The sequence below is a fragment of the Filicampus tigris genome, chromosome 22 (assembly GCF_054856515.1).
Source record: "Filicampus tigris isolate MCC_2025a chromosome 22, RoL_Ftig_1.0, whole genome shotgun sequence".
In the NCBI taxonomy this organism is placed as follows: domain Eukaryota; kingdom Metazoa; phylum Chordata; class Actinopteri; order Syngnathiformes; family Syngnathidae; genus Filicampus; species Filicampus tigris.
Window position 1 is genome coordinate 7,702,847 of NC_141238.1, and position 16,718 is coordinate 7,719,564.

At 43.6% G+C, this 16,718-nt stretch overlaps 4 protein-coding genes across 5 annotated transcripts in view; all 4 read right to left on the minus strand.

Moving 5' to 3' along the window:
• slc37a3 (solute carrier family 37 member 3) overlaps nucleotides 1–242 on the minus strand; it is a 47,925-nt gene extending 47,683 nt beyond the window's left edge. The window contains exon 1 of the mRNA XM_086021839.1: nucleotides 37–242. The gene's annotated coding sequence lies outside the window, so the exon portion shown is untranslated. The remainder of the gene's footprint in view (nucleotides 1–36) is intronic.
• Nucleotides 243–699: 457 nt separating this feature from the next.
• Nucleotides 700–3,954, minus strand: LOC147126767 (cyclin-dependent kinase inhibitor 1B-like). Its single transcript, XM_086023069.1, has 3 exons — nucleotides 2,748–3,954; nucleotides 2,450–2,567; nucleotides 700–1,764 (listed from the first exon to the last, which is right to left on the minus strand). The coding sequence occupies exons 1-2, from the start codon at nucleotides 3,124–3,126 to the stop codon at nucleotides 2,467–2,469; spliced, it is 480 nt and encodes a 159-aa protein (XP_085879195.1). The 5' UTR covers nucleotides 3,127–3,954; the 3' UTR covers nucleotides 700–1,764; nucleotides 2,450–2,466.
• Nucleotides 3,955–4,941: 987 nt separating this feature from the next.
• Nucleotides 4,942–6,514, minus strand: cdpf1 (cysteine rich DPF motif domain containing 1). The gene is made up of 3 exons (XM_086022491.1): nucleotides 6,340–6,514; nucleotides 6,071–6,182; nucleotides 4,942–5,773 (listed from the first exon to the last, which is right to left on the minus strand). Exons 1-3 carry the CDS (start codon nucleotides 6,450–6,452, stop codon nucleotides 5,663–5,665), a joined length of 336 nt encoding a protein of 111 aa, XP_085878617.1. The 5' UTR covers nucleotides 6,453–6,514; the 3' UTR covers nucleotides 4,942–5,662.
• Nucleotides 6,515–7,704: 1,190 nt separating this feature from the next.
• On the minus strand, nucleotides 7,705–16,624 carry pparaa (peroxisome proliferator-activated receptor alpha a). 2 transcript variants are annotated; one of them, XM_086022349.1, is made up of 8 exons: nucleotides 16,416–16,624; nucleotides 14,683–14,893; nucleotides 13,561–13,715; nucleotides 11,318–11,456; nucleotides 10,632–10,834; nucleotides 10,293–10,568; nucleotides 8,168–8,411; nucleotides 7,705–8,094 (listed from the first exon to the last, which is right to left on the minus strand). In XM_086022349.1, exons 2-8 carry the CDS (start codon nucleotides 14,864–14,866, stop codon nucleotides 7,850–7,852), a joined length of 1,446 nt encoding a protein of 481 aa, XP_085878475.1. In that variant the 5' UTR covers nucleotides 14,867–14,893; nucleotides 16,416–16,624; the 3' UTR covers nucleotides 7,705–7,849. The 2 variants fall into 2 exon arrangements, with proteins under 2 accessions (XP_085878475.1, XP_085878474.1); XM_086022348.1 differs by having other exon boundaries at nucleotides 10,293–10,834.
• Nucleotides 16,625–16,718: the final 94 nt, after the last annotated feature.

Here is a 16,718-nt window from a genome sequence, read left to right on the forward strand (position 1 = left end):
ATTTCCCAGTTTAAATGATTAAAAACACTTGTTTACCCTTTTGACGTCGTAGATTTGTATTCAGCCGATGGTAACGCGCTGTTGTGCTGTCAAAGTTTGGTTTTTTTTTAATTAAACTTACTAATGTGTCAATGAGCTCAGCACACACTTATGCACCCACGGCCGGAGTGAGATACAGGAATAGCTCATACACACACGTACACGCGCATTTTTTTTCCCGCGTGTGTGCCTCCTTACACGCTGATATCAACAGGAAAGAGGAAGCCAATGAAACTAATTGCAGTATACGTGTGTGGGTGTTTTATGAAAAGAACAGCCTGTACCGTACTGAGCTCCCGCCCCCTGGCTCCTGATTGGCTGCCGCTAAGTGGTCTGCTTTTCTGCTCTGCGCTCTTATTGGCTGCTCGGCAAGCCACTTCTCTTTCCCTCCTTCTGCATCTCACATGCCTTCACTGCAGCTTTTCTCTCCCCGCTTGAGGACTGTGCTGGATTTTTTTTTTTTCCAGGGCCATTTGAGCTCACTTACTATCGCGCAGTTGCTGCCAAGTGCATTTGAGGTTACACCGTATGGCAAATAAAGCTCCCAGTGCATATCAGTGAGCTTTGATGAGTGGTTAGACTGCTTATAGTTGCCTGTCAAAGAACTGCATCCTAAATTGACTTTGGAAGGACAAATCATACATTAAAAACATTATAGGCTCAGGTTTGCAACGGTTTATTCATCTTTTAAGAAACAATGATTAAAACATTTACAAAAATGTTGCTGTGGAAAAGCCATACAAACACCGACACACACAAAAAAAAAAACATAAATAAGTTAGTATAATTTTTCAGTGTTTTTCAAAACAAAAGGCACACAGGTACACTTCAGAGTTTATACTCTCGCTGAGGCAGTGCAACTTTGTTTTTCTGCCTACTACACAAAAACTTGAATTAACAATAGTGCAATTACATGTTCCACATGAATTTCACATCTTTGCATAAGTAGCCCAGTGATTTTTTTTTTTTCTTCCCAAAAACATTTTTATCTGGACACCACAGTTCAACACAACTGCTGCAGTATCAGCTGGTCAAATATAACATCTTTTTAATTCTTAGGATTATCTGCAAATACTGTGAAATTTGGTCAAATATTGCTCAGCCAAAAAAGGCACACACTTTGGCAAAACCCTGATATTTTTTTTTTAACCGTGAAATAAAATGGGGGCACACCAGGAGACCATGTAAACGTTATCTTTGTGGCTATTCCCAGTTACGATGGAACATTGCCAGTGTAACGAGCTAAAACACCGGGATACATAAAGCCATAATAAAAAACAGAAGACAAGTTTCCATACAATCCTGACTCGTTGAAATCTGCATTTACCCCACCCCCAAACAAAGTGGAATACCTGAATAATAATTACACATTAATGACCACTTGAACCAAAAACATTTGTTTAGGGTGGAAATTGCACTGCAACTCCGCCCGTGTCAAAATTCACACATTCTCGAAAACACAGGCATGAAAAGCAGAATGCTTTTTATGTGCTACATATACAAGAAAAAAAACCATAGGTAGTAAGAACACAAAATGGAGGGAGGGTCAGGAGGGATGATCAATTTGCACACTTCTTGCTACATCGTCTGCTGCGTCTGAGGCGATTTAAGAATACAAAATAATATTAATAAGAGTGCCAAAACTTGATAGTGTACATATTTCAGTGCTTGTGCAGCCTCTATTGCCTTCCTATGGGGTCTGCTGAGGGTTCTCCTCGATGATGCCTGCAAAAAAAAAAGAAAAACGTGAGAAATTCTAACTACTGTCATCAAGCCCTGTCTACACGTAGCCGGGGTTTTTGAAAACGCCGGATATAAGCCCGCGGTTAGCCCTATCATCCACACGTCCCCGGAGTTTTTTCAGTGAAAACGCGAAACTCCGGCCGCAGTGGAGATTTGCGGATACCTCCGGATCCGCGTTTTACTGTGGACGGCTACACCCAGAGATTTACGTCATCACCGTGCGACGACAACACTTTGACGTCACTCGCGCGACTTGTGTTTTCATGCGAGTAAACATGGATTCTCGCGGCGCTGCGTTGGTTATAGCCATTCTCGATGCGCTTTTTGCTTACTTATTTGTCCGCAAACGACCACTGATTCTCGCTGAAAGCTTTAAAAGCAATTCTGACCTCTTGTCGGTTCCCCCGAACGAGTTTGGCGCCGTGTTTTTGGTTTCGTAGAAGTGACGTCATAGGACGGAAGTTCCATCTGAATGGACAGTATTTGGCTAACTACTGCCACCGAGAGGCTTGGCATGCGTATGAAAACGCACTTCCGCGGTTCGTGTGGATGCGTTTTTTTAATGTGTGGCCTCAACGCATGCGGGGGTATATGCAGTTGTTAAAAAAAAAACCCGGCTACGTGTAGTGAAGGGTGATAATAAAGAGCTTGTGGTGCGTTCAATGACCTGCTCCCAGAAATCTCTCACTGGACCTCCCCCGCCGGACCGCCAGCGCCCCGGGGCGGCTCGTCGCCGTCGTCTCCCCCGGAATGCGACCGCTTCGTCGGGCACTCGCTCGACAAACCTGGCGGTAGAGAACGAGTCGTCAGGAGGGAGGGAGGGGGAATAAGAGGAAGGGCTTAAGGGGATCACTGTGCCGAACTGCACGTCCTCGCGAAAAAAACAACAACGTTTTAATAAATAATAGCAGGAAATGCGAAATCCGTGAAGATGCTTCGAGAGGGCGTGTGATTGTTGTTGTCACCTGCAGCATCCGACGGTCTTTTCTTCGAAGAGTCTCTGTTTTGGCTCCGAAGAGACTCCCCGGAGTCCTCCACCCGCGGCTCCCGCCTCCTGTGCGGCGGCCGGGAGTAGAACTCCGGCGCCTCGCGCTCCTCCGTCCACTCCACGTCCCCACCCGGTAGCGGTCTCTCTTGGAGCGGGTCGAAGTTGTAGCGGTCCACGAACGAGCGCCTGTCACTCTCCAAGGTGTCCGTCAAACGGGCCCGGATCTCGTCGGGATCAGGTGTGCCGAAGAGGTTCCTGCACACCGGGGCTCGGACGCGGTCCTGCTGCCGCGCGTCGACCCTCTCCAGCGGCGGACTGGCGTTGGAAAGGCGCACGTCTGACATTTTGTTGCACATATGACAACAACAATCTCAAATCCCTTGGCTTGTAGTATTCCTTGCGAAGTCACAACGGGAATGCAACGCGCGTACTCCAGTGCGCCATGCAAAAAAAACAAAAAAAAGAAAGAAAAAAAGGAAAAACAATCCACAAAAAAAGGGCTTGGGGGGGGTTTAAAAAGCACTCCTGTCAAGTTGTGCAAACGCACGCACACACATACGCAGAAGTCAGGTCGTAAGAGCCAACATGGCGTTAGAGTGAGCAAGAAAGTGAAGAAGGCAAGTTGACATGAAGGACTATTTAATAGGGGTGGGCGGATCGACGCAAATATCGATATTTTCGATACTAAGCAAGTACTTGGATCGGGTCGATACTATTGTCCTGAAAGCGATACTTCGCTTCTCCACCAATTTCCTCAAAGCGCCGCTTCTACATCCGGAGATCTACGTCGTCACGGTGTGATAAATTGCTCCAACGTCACTTGTGTTTACATTAGAGTCAACATGGATTCTCGCGGCACTGCGTTGCTTAGCCATTCTAACCAACCATTAGCCATTCTCGATGCGCTTTTTCCTTACTTATTTGATCACAAACAACCACTGCTTCTTGTTGAAAGGTTTAAAAGCAATTCTGACCTCTAGTCGGTTCACCCGAACGAGTTTGGCGCCGTGATTTTGGTTTCGTAGAAGTGACGTCAAACGACGGATGTTCCTTCTGAATGAACGGTATTTGGCTAACTACTGCCGCCTAGAGGCTTGGCGTGCGTTAGAAAAGGCACTTTTGCAGTTTTGTGTGGATGTGTTTTTTTATGTGTGTTCCAACGCAGGGTATACGGTTACTACGAGTAGACAAGGCCCAAGTGACTTTATGCCCCACCCTGGCAGAGAGGGCGACGGGAGAGTGAAAGAGCAGCCGGATTGTTGCTTTTTTGGGTTTGACCCTCTCGACTTTTGTTCTAGAGCAGTTGTTGTAATAGAAGTACTTTATTTTTTATACTGTTAAATGTTTTTGCATTGTATTGTTTACACTATTTGCTCTTTCTGACTTTATTTTCCAAATAATGTGCAATGGAAGGTACTATAGTTGTCATGTTGACATTGTTATATTTGTATATTCGTTGCATTACTGCTTTTTAGAGATTGACTCTCTTGATTTTTGTTCTGTGACAGTTGCCTTAATATTGTGTTTTTTTTATGCCATTAAAGTTTGTATTGTAGTTATTTAATTAGATACATATAAGTTAATAATTTCAAACATCTTTGTGCTATGTCTAGCATAGTTGTAAACTAACCCAAGGGGGATCATGACATTTCCAAGCAAAAATGATCGGTATCGGCCGATACTACCCTGCATTTACTTGATATCGGATCGATACCAAAATTCCCAGTATCGCCCACCCCTATTATTTAAACAGAGCAGACCTTTCATTGGTCTGCGCGCTTGCTTCGGGCCGCCCACGGAGTGAGACGCTCTTAAAGCAGCAAGCAGGGAAAATTGGATCCAAGTCAACACACCGAGAACGGCCTCAGACTTCGACTCCAGCCACACGGCCGTATATTAAAAAAATTCCCTATGATCAACTTTTTGGACAAACCGAAAACAAAGTCACAGCACGGCCAACAAGCGTCCAACCAGATTGCTTTCATGCTTCAAGGATTTGGTGGCTTTGCTTTTGCTCCTCAATAACAGGAATACAAACCATCATCAAAATGACATCACAGCTCACCCTTAGTTGCTTGCAGATGAAAGAGATTTGAGAGGGACTGTAGTTTTCTAAAAGCTGAAAAGAAAAGTTGACAGACGTACCCGATTGAATCAAATCAGACACCCACTGAATCATTCCACTTGAACATTTATTGTTCTTTAATTGTATGACATCTATAATGCATATCAAATCTTATATTAGAGAGACGCACAACCCCTAACATAGACCAATATATTTTCCTTGCATTGTAGCGACACCAGAACACAATGTAGTATCTCATTTGGTTAATAATTAATCCAAACTGGCGCGCAACTCTCAGTCACTGCAATTTCTTACACCGTAAAGACTTTAAAGGCCAATTGTTTACAGTTAAAAGATAAAAACAAACGCCATCGAGTAGGTACGGCTACTGTTATCGCAAGCATCAGCTGACGAGACAGAGCTGCTTGATCCAATTGCGGCGGCCCATAAACAACTTGATTGAATCGGAGTAAATCCACTCGGCGTGGATTAGAGGCGTTACAACGAGAAGAGAAAAAAAAAAAGGTGTCAATATAATCGCCACGGGGCTTTGGGTCCCAATTTCGACTGTTCCCTTGCAGCCTTGAAGGTCAAACATCTTGTGACGAGCACACAGAGGTGATAAGAGCTGCTATTTGAGTTTTTTTTTTTTTTTTTTAAATAAATATCTTTCAAATGAGCACAAAGTAACCATTTTTGAACTTTATACTAGGGCGGAACAGTTGTTATTAGAATCCGTGTGACGTCACCAATCGAAAGGTTCTGAGCGAACTTTCATTTCATTTATGTAATAGAATAATATATATTTTTTTAAAAAGATTGTGAACCTATCGCGGGAGCTTCTTGGCCAGCTCGGTGCGGATCTGGCGGGGAAATTGCTGCAGGTTTTTGTTGACGCAGCGAAGGCAGAACCTCTTGGTGTAGAACAGACTGCAGTCCTGCCAGTTGAGAGAATCAGTGGTTGAGTTTTTGTTTACGCTAAATGTGACAGGTCACATTGAATGGGCGGGGAAGGCATTTTGTTGTGCAAAAGCAGATTTAATTGATTTCACAAATGCTCACTCAGCACACATGTGTGCATGTAGCACATGACTACCAAGTCATAAGAGCAAACTATTAAAAACACACACACACACACAAAGGGAAGTTGGAGTATGTTTCTAGGTCACAAAGGGTTGCCACTCAAGTGAGATGTAAATGGGTGTATTTAAATGAAATTTTAACCGAATTCTTACCGAACCAACACATATAGTAACCCCACACAAGCTGCACTTGGAGCCCAAAACGAGGAACTTCTCCTTATCTGGACTGAAGGGGTCTTTCGTCACATAGCATTCCTCCAACAACCTGGACAACAACACGTGCATGGATTTAGATCAGATTTTGGATACGTAGCGGAAGGCAAAAAGTGGACGGTTATGTTCCGCTCGTAGTAGCTAACAGCATTAGCATAGCTAGCCACACGCTGAACGCCGCTACTTGTTCTGTTTCATTTTCCACTTACACAATGGCTCTGGTGTTTGGTGGTTTCTGTCCGTAGGCAGTATAAGGACAGCTTAGACCACACGACTGGCATGTAAATGTCTTTTGACGGTGTTCGCGAGGACTCTCTTCCATTGTTTTGCTAACTAACAGGACGAAAATTAATTTGCTGCTATCGCTGCAGTCATATTGTTGGGTGAATCTTTACCGCCACCTAGAGCACCGGAGAGAAATGGCAAGAATTAAAATTGAATACAACGCTCCATCATTATTGCAAAAACTATTTTCATTCATGTTTTATGGTATGCTTTAAGTAAACTTTAAAAAAAAACAATATAGTCCTAATTTCGACAGCCAAATAGGATATTTGTATGGTACAAGGAATCAGAATCAGAGCTCACATCATTAGCTTTGCCTGTATTGTAATTCATCACAAATATGCTAAATACGGTTGGTAACGTATAACCATTTCCCTCCCTAACGCTACAATTTATTTTGATGAATTAAAGGGCAACCACCTTTTGTTCTATCACACACATGGACAATAATTAAAAAGTAACCACATCACATTCTGCGTACCTTTCACAAAATATGACAACCACATTTTTTAGTCGAAACAAATTATTTTCCATATCATACCGTATTTTGTATTCATGAGCAATCAAGCAACTTTGCAATAGTTTAAAATTATTTCCACCAGAATTTAATTCATTTCCATTTATAATGAATGGTTAACCAAACCTTAAATCTGATTCCAACGCAAAGAAACTGCACCACAAAATGTTTCATCGTTTATTTCACAGCACCTTTGTGTGTCAGGCACAACACACATTTAAACATAAAATTGACAATGTTTGAAAACAAAATTGTTTTATACAGTTTTAAAAATTAGTTTTGAGAACATCTGCACAAAATCTTACAATTATTGACTGAAAAAGAGTTATTTAACACTGGCACATACGGTATTTCGTATTTATGAAAGTTGCGGGGTAGTTACACTGTACAACGGCTAAAAAGCGGAACTTAACAAGAGCTTTAAATGATTACTCATCGTGGAATTCAGAGGTTAATTCAACCTTAAGTGCGGTTCAAAAATCAAAGAAACCACACGTCCAACTACTGATGCAGAGGTTTCATCACTTATTTCACAGTGGTCACTTTTGTGTAGAAGGCACAACGACACATTAACTCATTCCATCCCCTTTTCACAGTCCAGCCAACTTATACTTTTAAAAAAGTTTTTCAAACGTTAGGGTAAAATAGGGTCTGAAAATGTCTGGCAGTGAAAATGAGTTAAAAGGCATAAAACTGACATCAATTTTCTTTTTCTTTTTTTTTTTTTTTTAAATAATATTGTACTATAAAGTTTTAAACCTTGGCCGCCACACTATTTAGGCACTATTTTACACATCGTGTTTTTTTGTTGTTTTTTTTTTTTTTATCTCTGGCCCACTTTTCCCAACTGCCCTTCTCCCAGAAATAATAATCTACAGTACACTGATAAAGGAGACAGCAGGTAAATGAGCCATGTCTTAGTACATGTCCCTGTAGATCTCCTGGAGGAGGGGGTGAAGCGACGTGTCCTCCGTCGTCTCGATTTCCTGCACCAACTGAGCGTGCTCGGTGACCAGTTCCCGGAGGTCGGCCAATTTCTGCAACAGTCTCGGGAAGAGGAAGGCGTCATCTGGGTGGTTGGCCTGCAGGTGGAGCCGCAGCGCCTGCACGATGCCTTCCTGGAGCCGCTCCACCAGAGTGGCATCCACAAGACCCGGACGGTCTACAAAGACGAGGGGGGCGGGGGGAGGAAATGTGAGGATCTAAATGATCGCCGCCGCAGGACGTCAACTCACCGCCGCAGCAGATGATGGCGGCCACGAAGAGAGCCAGGTCGCTGTCGTCCAGCTCGAGGGAGTTGAAGCGCGTGGCGAACTGGAACTTGGGCTCCATCATGTCGCTGAAGGGCCGCCGCAGGCTCTTGAGGAACTCGCGGGTGATGAAACCGCCGCCGCGCGCCACTAGGAGGCCGTCTTTGTTCATGCACGAGGCCAGGAGCGTGAAGAGGGCCTCGTAAACGCCGTACTTGAGGAGAGTGACCTGTAAACAAATCAGCAATAAATGTCATAAAGACTGACTGATTCCAAGCAATTTCATATGCACGCCTGTATAGTCTCACGGCCGTGCAACAAGTGCAAACCATAATATAACACTTGAGGACCTGAAAGTGAGTGAAAACATTGCAGGGAATTTAGAAAAAAAAACAAATTAAATCAGAAAGTGCTTTTTGAGGAAATTACATGGCACCACTGCTTGCATTCACACATTTGCATGGTCTCACGGCCGTGCTGCAAGTGCAAATCTGATTTGAGAAAAGCCACCTAAAAGTGAGAGGGGGGGAAAATGCAGAATGCATAGCAAAAAAAAAAAAAAAGTAGGAGTAACTACTTTGAGGAAATGACATGGCATCACTGCTTGCATTCGCACAGCCATTTGGTCTCACAGCCGTGCAGCAAGTGCAAACGTCACTTGAGGAGTGTCACCTAAAAGTGAGCAAAATAAAACGCAACATGAATAGCAAAAGAAGTCAGGAGGAACTGCGTCGAGGGCATTACAAAGCCTCACTGCGTGCATTTGCACAGCCATATGGTCTCACAGCCGTGCAGCAAACGTCAATCGTAGGACATCACTTGAGGACAGTCGTCTAAATGTGAGCGCAAAAAATGTAACATACATACCAAAACAATTTAGAGAGAGTATCTGCTTTAAGACAATGCCATGTTGTCACTGCTTGCATTTGCGGATCCGCATGGTCTCTCAGCCGTGCAGCAAGTGCCAACCTTACTACACCATTTGAGATTCATCTGAAAGTGAGTGACAAAAAAAAAAAATGCAACATACTGTAGATCATTGTAATGAGAAACTGCTTGGAGAAATTCTGGCATCACTGCTTGCAATTTCACATAGGAATGATCTCACAGCCGTGCTGCAAGTGCAATCTGTTTTGAGAAAAGCCACCTAAAAGAGAGACGGGGGAGGGAAATTGCAGAATGCATAGCAAAAAAAAAAAAAAAAAAAGTAGGAGTAACTACACAGCTACTTAATAAATTACTTGAGTCACCTGAAGTGTCACAAAAAAAAAAAAAGCGACAAATGGGAAAAAAAAAAAAATTCGCACCTTCGCACAGTCTCACAGCTGTGAAGCAAGTGCAAACCTAAATACGTCACTTGAGGAGGATCATCCAAAAGTCAGTGAGATAAATGCAGCATGCGTGGCAAAAAAAAAATAAAAAATACTTGCAATGTTGCATCAGCATGGTCTCACAGCCGTGCAGCCAGACCAAGACTGGAGAGACATCTCACATATTAATCAACAGAATTCTCTTGAAAAATTATTTGAATAATAAATAATGATCAAATAAATAAAAACAAAAGCTAAATAAATTAACCCAAAAAACAAAAAAACGGTCGTTTGGAAAATAACATAAAAACGGAAAATTAAAATGACTAAGAGTCATGTTATTTCAGGTCACAAAAACATATACAAATAAAATTTAAAAAACATTTTCATAAAATAAATCAAATTAAAATGCCTTTAAAAAAAAACAAAACTTTTTTTTAATATTTACAAGAGTAACTAAAACTAACTACAATCATCACAAAATTGTCCTTTGTTAGTTGGTAAGGTCGAACAGTCTCTTGAATTTTACTTTATCTTTATTATCATTATTATATATGTTTCTTTGTTTACTTTATTACATTTAATCCTGTAAATCATCAATACTCCCTAAAAAAAAATATATATATCCTTCATTAGTAGGTATTAAGTAAGGTCGAACAGTCATCCTGTACCCCACACACACACACACACACACACGCCATTTTTAAGAAAACTCAAAGTAATTCTCAAACCCAACCGCATCTGAAAAACCAAAGTCCAACTGAACCAAAAAGTAACTCCAATGAAAAAGCCCAACCTACCTGATCATTCAGATCCAAGTCCTGGAAGCTGGGAATGGCTTTGGCGAACTCGGTGAGCTCGGTGACCGTCTCCACCGAGGTGCTCTGGCAGCAGTGGAAGAGGCGCGCTTCGGCCTCCCTCTGCTGGAGCCCGCCGCACCCCACGGTGGCGAGCAGCACCCCGGCCGGGAGTCCGGGCTCGGGCTCGGGCTCCGCCTCGTCCCCCTTGGACCCCACGTGTGCCGCCAGGGTCCTCTCCGCTAGCTGGAATGTCTCCATGTCGTGGATGATGAAAGGCTGAGGAGGAAGAAAAAAAAAGTCAGCCCGAGGTGAAAAGAACGACGTGCCGCCCCGACTTACCGGCTTGCTCGTCTTGCCGGTGAGTATGAGCCTCGCTTTTGCTTTGTTCATGTTGAAGTTCTTCATGTAGGCTCCGTGGATGCGCCCGATCAGAACCTTGTGGTCGGACAGCGTGGGGCTGGCCTCCTTCTTCCTCGCCGCCATCTTGCTCTCCGCTTTCAGCTTCATCTTCTCCGCCTGGGGCATGCGGCCGAAGCGGATGGCTGTTGAGCCGAGACATTCCTTCAGCCTCCCGTACGTAAATTAGCCCGCGTACGATACGGCCGCCGTCTTTGCGTCTCGGGTTTCTGATAGCGCCGTGCCCCGCGGCGTGAGGCGGTCGGGACGAACCCGGTGACCGCAGCAGGCCAGATGTGCACCGGCTATACGGGGGCTCTGTGTTTTGTCAGTGGAAAGCTCCAGTGGGACAGTGCGCTATAAAAAAAAAAAAAAAGAAAAAGAAAAAAAAAAGGCAGGCAACGTAAAGCCTGTTGACCCGGGGGTCACCTCCTGCTGTGTTTGCGCATGGAGCCGCATTCACTCGACTTCAGTGGTGGGGAGGGACCAGATGCAAATATTTTGTTGCTCAACTAGATTTAGATAGACACCGTTTACGAGGAAAGAAAAATCTGGGATAGCAGCAAAATTGTGATTGGAAGTCGTGAGAAAAAAAACCAACAACCTCAAACCACAATTTCTGGCCTTACCGTTGTGCGACATGCCCACCGAAAGGCACTTGTGGAAGCGGCAGTACTGGCACTTGTTTCGGTTCTTCTTCTGGATTTTGCAGTGGCGTTCGCATTTGTCGTACTCCAGCTTCAGCCGGATTGTTCTCCGAAAGAAACCCTGGAGGATGCATCAAATACACAGCAGGTTAGCGCACTGTTGAATATTAGTGGTGGATATTTCTCTTCTAGGGATCGATAAAGGATATGCAGTACCACGTTGTGCCACAACATGCCAAGCAGCACTGAGCAGAGTATGGCTGCTACGTTTGGTTGACCATTTTGCTGTTTAAATATACGGCACAATGTTTAATTTTTGTCTTTGTCGTATGTGATGCTGCTCTGTGTTTATAGGAAGGATTTAGAATTGCCATCAAAGCTATGCTAATTTCCGTTAGCCTGCGCAAGTGCGTTTCATATACACGTTAGCATTCATGGACTTTCGCTAATACGGGTATATGGTTTTGTTGAACATTTTGGTGTTTAAAGCCGAAGTCAACCCAAACATATTTTTTTAAGAATATGTTCTATGCAGGCCCACTAGTTGAAACATTCTGATTAATATTTTCTTTATGGAATATGATTTTAGCAACAAAATCCACCCGTTTTTAGCCATCTCCGAGGGCGGCCATTTTGTCACTTCCGTCGACTGAAAATGACATCAAACACCCTCAGGGCTCAGCTAACGACCAATCATAGCTCAGCTTCAGAAAACAGGTGAGCCATGATTGGTCGTTACCTGAGCCCTGAGGGTCTGTGATGTCATTTTCAGTGGACAGAAGTGACAAAATGGCCGCCCCTGAGATGGCTAAAAATGGGTGGATTTTGCTGCTTAACTCAAATTTTATATTAATCATATTGCCTCGTTTCATATTCTTGAAAAAAAAATGTTGTTTTTTTTTACTTCCTCTTTCAAGAGCCCCAGATTCGAATGACACCTTCCAAAATCCCTCAAAGAAAGAGACAGCAGATGTCACACAAGTACCAAAGAATACGATCCACACATATTCCTTTCTGACAACACGATCACAGATGCTGGACTATTACAATCATAGAAGAAAAAAAACAAAAACAATTCCAGCAAGCGTGTCTATGCATGTGCGCCGCGCAAACGTAACCAGAGGCAGCACTGTGATTTAGTGAGGAGAAAAACATACTAATAAAAGGCGTTGCTCAACATCCCAGAATGACGCAATCCCACTATACTTAATTTGATGTTAACTGATTCACTGCCAGACATTTTCCGACCCTCTTGTGGGAAAATGGGAAAAAAATTTGTGATGTCAAGCGATTTGAATTTTTTTTTTTTTTACTAATTAATCGCAAAATTTTCCATAATTGATCACGATTAATCGTATTTTTCAACTAAAAAACTCCTCTAAGTTTGGTTGCAAAGTGAGCAGAGGTCAGCTGCCACAGGTTCAAGTTCATACATCTGAGTTAATTTTTTTGTGTGTGTTATAACATTTAAATTAACCTCCATAGTTAATGCTTTAATTTTGACAGCCCTAAAAAATATTTAAATAAATCCCTGGGATTGGCTGGACTGTGAAAGGACGTGTAAATTCGTCAATGGCAGTGAATGAGTTCATGGGGTGACGGTTCCCTGCGCACTGACGTTAGCATACATCTGCATTTCGTAAATGGCGCAGTGACTCTCATTAGGCTCGCTCCGATTGCTGTGCAATCAGTAGAAAGAAGCGGTTTGACTTTGTTACAGATGGCTTGTGCATTGAAGGGCTTTAGCTTTGAGCCCCAGGCCAACTGATCTGGCCACATGTCATTTGAGCCCAACTGGCTTGAAAGCAGCGAGTCCTGCGAGTCAAGCGGGGTCGCATGCGCCGGCGACTCGCACCTCGTGTATACGTCACACTTTTATGAGCGTCCCTCCGACAAAAGCCAACAATGTCAGGCGGGCCGTTTGGTCCCGATGACATCCGGCCAATTTCCCGTCAGAGGGGTGGCATTGCTCCACGCGTGTGCAAGCGCTCCAACGTCACCGAGGCTGGCCGGAAGCCAAGCGGGGGAGAGGTGACGAGTCACCCAAGGCCGCCGCGTCCCCGACCTCACACGCCGGCTTTGCTGTCTTCGGAACTTTCCACTGGCCTCGAGGTCATGCGCCTCTGCGTAGCCGGCACGATAAAGGCAGGTGACCCGATCCTTGCGCTGGATTTCATTTCAATTCCTTCCGCCACAAATGCTTTCGCAAACTGATCGAGGCTCACCTTGCAGCCCTCGCAGGCGTGAACGCCGTAGTGGAACCCCGACGCTTTGTCCGAACACACCCGGCATTCCAAGCTGAGGGGGCCCGGGACCTCGCCGGGCTGGGGCGCCTCGCCGCAGCCCCCCGGCGACGGACTGGAAGCCGGGGTTAAGGTGTCTGCCGGACAACGCAGGAGGAAACACTTGAGGGTGCTGTTTGATTGATTACCTTATACACGATTTCCAACAGGGATTGCTAACCTTTCACCACAGTGTTTTGTGTGGTTTTTTTTTGTTTGTTTTTTTTCAGGTTCGTTATGATGCAATAAATCAGGGGTGGGCAAAGTTTTGCTTTCAATGGCCACGGACTTTTAAATAGGACAGATGATCATTTGTCGATGAGGTTGAAAAAAACAACAACAAAGTGGGCTTGGAAAATACATAAATTTGATCATTTTAAATCGTAAACAATAATAATAATAATGAATACGTGAATAAGTGATATTGATAATAAAAACAGATCTAATATAGCTTATTAAAAAAAATACATGTATTTGGCAATTTGTTTGTTTGAAGAAAATTGCTTTATATATAATTCATTTTTAATTAATTGAATTAAAATAACATTTTAGAGATGCACTTGCATAGTGAATTCATTTAAGTAGAATGAATTTGGAAGTTAAATAAATCAAAAAAGGTTCAATGAGTATGGAAAATTGAGAACACCAATTACAAAACAGTCACTCTAATTTTTTAAAGTTATATTATTTTTGACTAATTTAATCATAGTAAATGACACGATTATCAAAGAAAATAAATGGTAAATACACGTGTAATGTTGAGTGTTCAACATGCATTTTCCTCCTTAACTCAATCACTGCCATTGGCGAATTTACACGTCTTTTCACCGTCCAGCCATTCAATCCCAGGAACTTATTTAGATTTTTTTTTTTCAATTTTTTTCAAACGTTAGGTTAAAAGAGGGTCTGAAAATGTTTGGCAGTGAATGAGTTAAGTACCGTATGCATTTACATTTATGTACAGGAATGTATTTAAATACAGTATGTACTGCACATATAAATATATACACAAGTATAAATAGTGTGTACCTGTACATGTATACTTCTTTTCACCTGACAACTCACCCAGTGCGATGGAGTTCTCAGACCCAGAACCAGGACTCTGGTACTCTGGGAAATCAAACTCCAGAGTGTCGTCTCCGATGGACTGGGAGATATCGCGAAGATCGTCCATGAGGTCCGCGCACAGGGGGCTGTCCAAGAGGGAGTCCCCCAGTGGGGACGGGGGGCAGTAGAGATCCCCTGCCATGGCTGGATAACGACCTCACTCACCAGACTACGGAAAGAGGCCAGCAGTGAAATTTGATAAGTTTTGTGTCCAACAAGACAGCCATAAAAAAAATAAAAATAAAAAAAACAACATCAAATGTACTGTCGCGAGCGTGCCGGGACATCTGTTTGAGCCATTCCGCAACCGCTCTCCCCCCGACTTCCAGTAATTGACTGCGGCAGATGTTCTGACGTTAATGTAGTGCCCAACGGAGCCCGGTTCCAGATTACAACAATGGGGAAGGGACTTGCAAGTCTGTGCCGCTTTTTACGTGATTGGAATTTGTCCGACCTGGAGATGCGAGTGATCATCTGGGTCAAGTTACAGCAGCTTTTGCTGTCATGGTGATGCCAAATTTGAAAAGGAAATTCAAAATGGCGGATTCAAGGTTCGGTTTTGTACATGGGTCAAATTTTTTAGTTAAATTTCACAATAAACTAATAATATACTGTTGATTTTGCCAAGCCTGATGTGCGCAAAGTTCCATAAGACTTCTCGGCAAAATGCACGTTGCCACGGCAACGGTTTCGCTAAAAACGCACGTTTTAACATTTACAACACCACCGTAACAAAACAATCCACAAATCTGGAAACCTCAATCGATGCACTCACTCTTGTTTGTTACAGCATGTTCTGCAGGACATGTCCTGACAGCGAGCCGTCGCACGTACTTAAACGCGCGCGCGCGCGCGCACACACGCAAACCAAACCAGGTAAGTCGGTGACACTAAAAAGGAATCACGCCGACAACTTCTGCAGCTGGCACTGTGGAAAGGTTTCACAAATACTCGAGTGGTCTGCAGCACGATTAACGCCCTCAAATAAATTTTACAAAATAAATGTTTTTTTTTTAAGTTGAAGTGGGCGCAAGTACAAATGTCCACATACATTTTTGCGACGATTGATCGCTGCTTTATTAGGCTCACGTTAAGCATTTGCTGGAGTCTATCCCAGCAAAGGTAGACCCTGGACTGGTCGCCAGCCAATCACAAAAGGCACATTTAGACAACCATCTTATCTTTTTGATCCATCTCTTCTCATTAGTGGCACTTTAAGGCCTGAGTGTCACCTGATCAGGCATTCATTGTGTTTTACTTCCCAGCCGGAGAGGGTTTCTATATTTAGGTCACAGGAGGAGGAAACAAGAGCTTTGCAGAATGCATGTCAACAAAGATCCAAACCAAATGTGGAGGAACAAAAATCTAAACACCATATGTGATCCAGACCCAGCTGGGTAAAGCTGCCCTTATTTTTCTAACTTTTCCACCCCATTTTTTTTGCACCTGCAGCAACAGTGAGAAGGCTTTTGATGCTTGCTGTAAGTTTTGTGTCAAAACCCTCAAAAATGCATTCAAGGATTGAACTTGCTGGATATCACCCGCATGTCTGGCAAGGTCATCAAACCACAACAAAGTTTCCCCTTCCATGACTGTTCAAAAACTTCTGTCAGAAGATAGGGCGGAAATCCTCTTAGCGGCTCATAATCACACTTATATAACACGAGTAAACTTTGAATGGTTTATATTACCGCAGAGAGTTCGCTCCCGAGCATTTCCAGATGACAAATCCCGGGGACGCTCGTTAGACTTGCAGTGCGGATGAAGACGGGACGTTTCGACCAGCGTAGCCGCTCCGCCAGCGTCCTACTCCGGCCTGGGTTCAGTCAACACGCCCTTCGTCCCTCCGGAGGAAATGACGTCACTACAGCGCGACGAACGAGCACACCTCCTGACACACCTATAGTTTGGCCCAATCACGGCCCAGGGAGCGCTAACACTTCCGGGTTTAAAATAAAACTAAAAATTTATATATATATATATATATATATATA

What these genes read in the sequence shown, in the direction of transcription:
- LOC147126767 (XM_086023069.1), bottom strand. Translation starts at nt 3,126, where the DNA reads ATGTGCAACAAAATGTCAGACGTGCGCCTTTCCAACGCCAGTCCGCCG. An exon ending in AAGACCGTCGGATGCTGCAG is followed by an intron (nt 2,568 to 2,747) that starts GTGACAACAACA and finishes CTCTACCGCCAG; the next exon opens with GTTTGTCGAGCGAGTGCCCG.
- cdpf1 (XM_086022491.1), bottom strand. Translation starts at nt 6,452, where the DNA reads ATGGAAGAGAGTCCTCGCGAACACCGTCAAAAGACATTTACATGCCAG. An exon ending in CCAAACACCAGAGCCATTGT is followed by an intron (nt 6,183 to 6,339) that starts GTAAGTGGAAAA and finishes GTTGTTGTCCAG; the next exon opens with GTTGTTGGAGGAATGCTATG. An exon ending in TTACTATATGTGTTGGTTCG is followed by an intron (nt 5,774 to 6,070) that starts GTAAGAATTCGG and finishes CTCAACTGGCAG; the next exon opens with GACTGCAGTCTGTTCTACAC.
- pparaa (XM_086022348.1), bottom strand. Translation starts at nt 14,866, where the DNA reads ATGGCAGGGGATCTCTACTGCCCCCCGTCCCCACTGGGGGACTCCCTC. An exon ending in ACTTGGATCTGAATGATCAG is followed by an intron (nt 8,412 to 10,292) that starts GTAGGTTGGGCT and finishes ATTTGTTTACAG; the next exon opens with GTCACTCTCCTCAAGTACGG. An exon ending in CGCCATCATCTGCTGCGGCG is followed by an intron (nt 8,095 to 8,167) that starts GTGAGTTGACGT and finishes TCGTCTTTGTAG; the next exon opens with ACCGTCCGGGTCTTGTGGAT.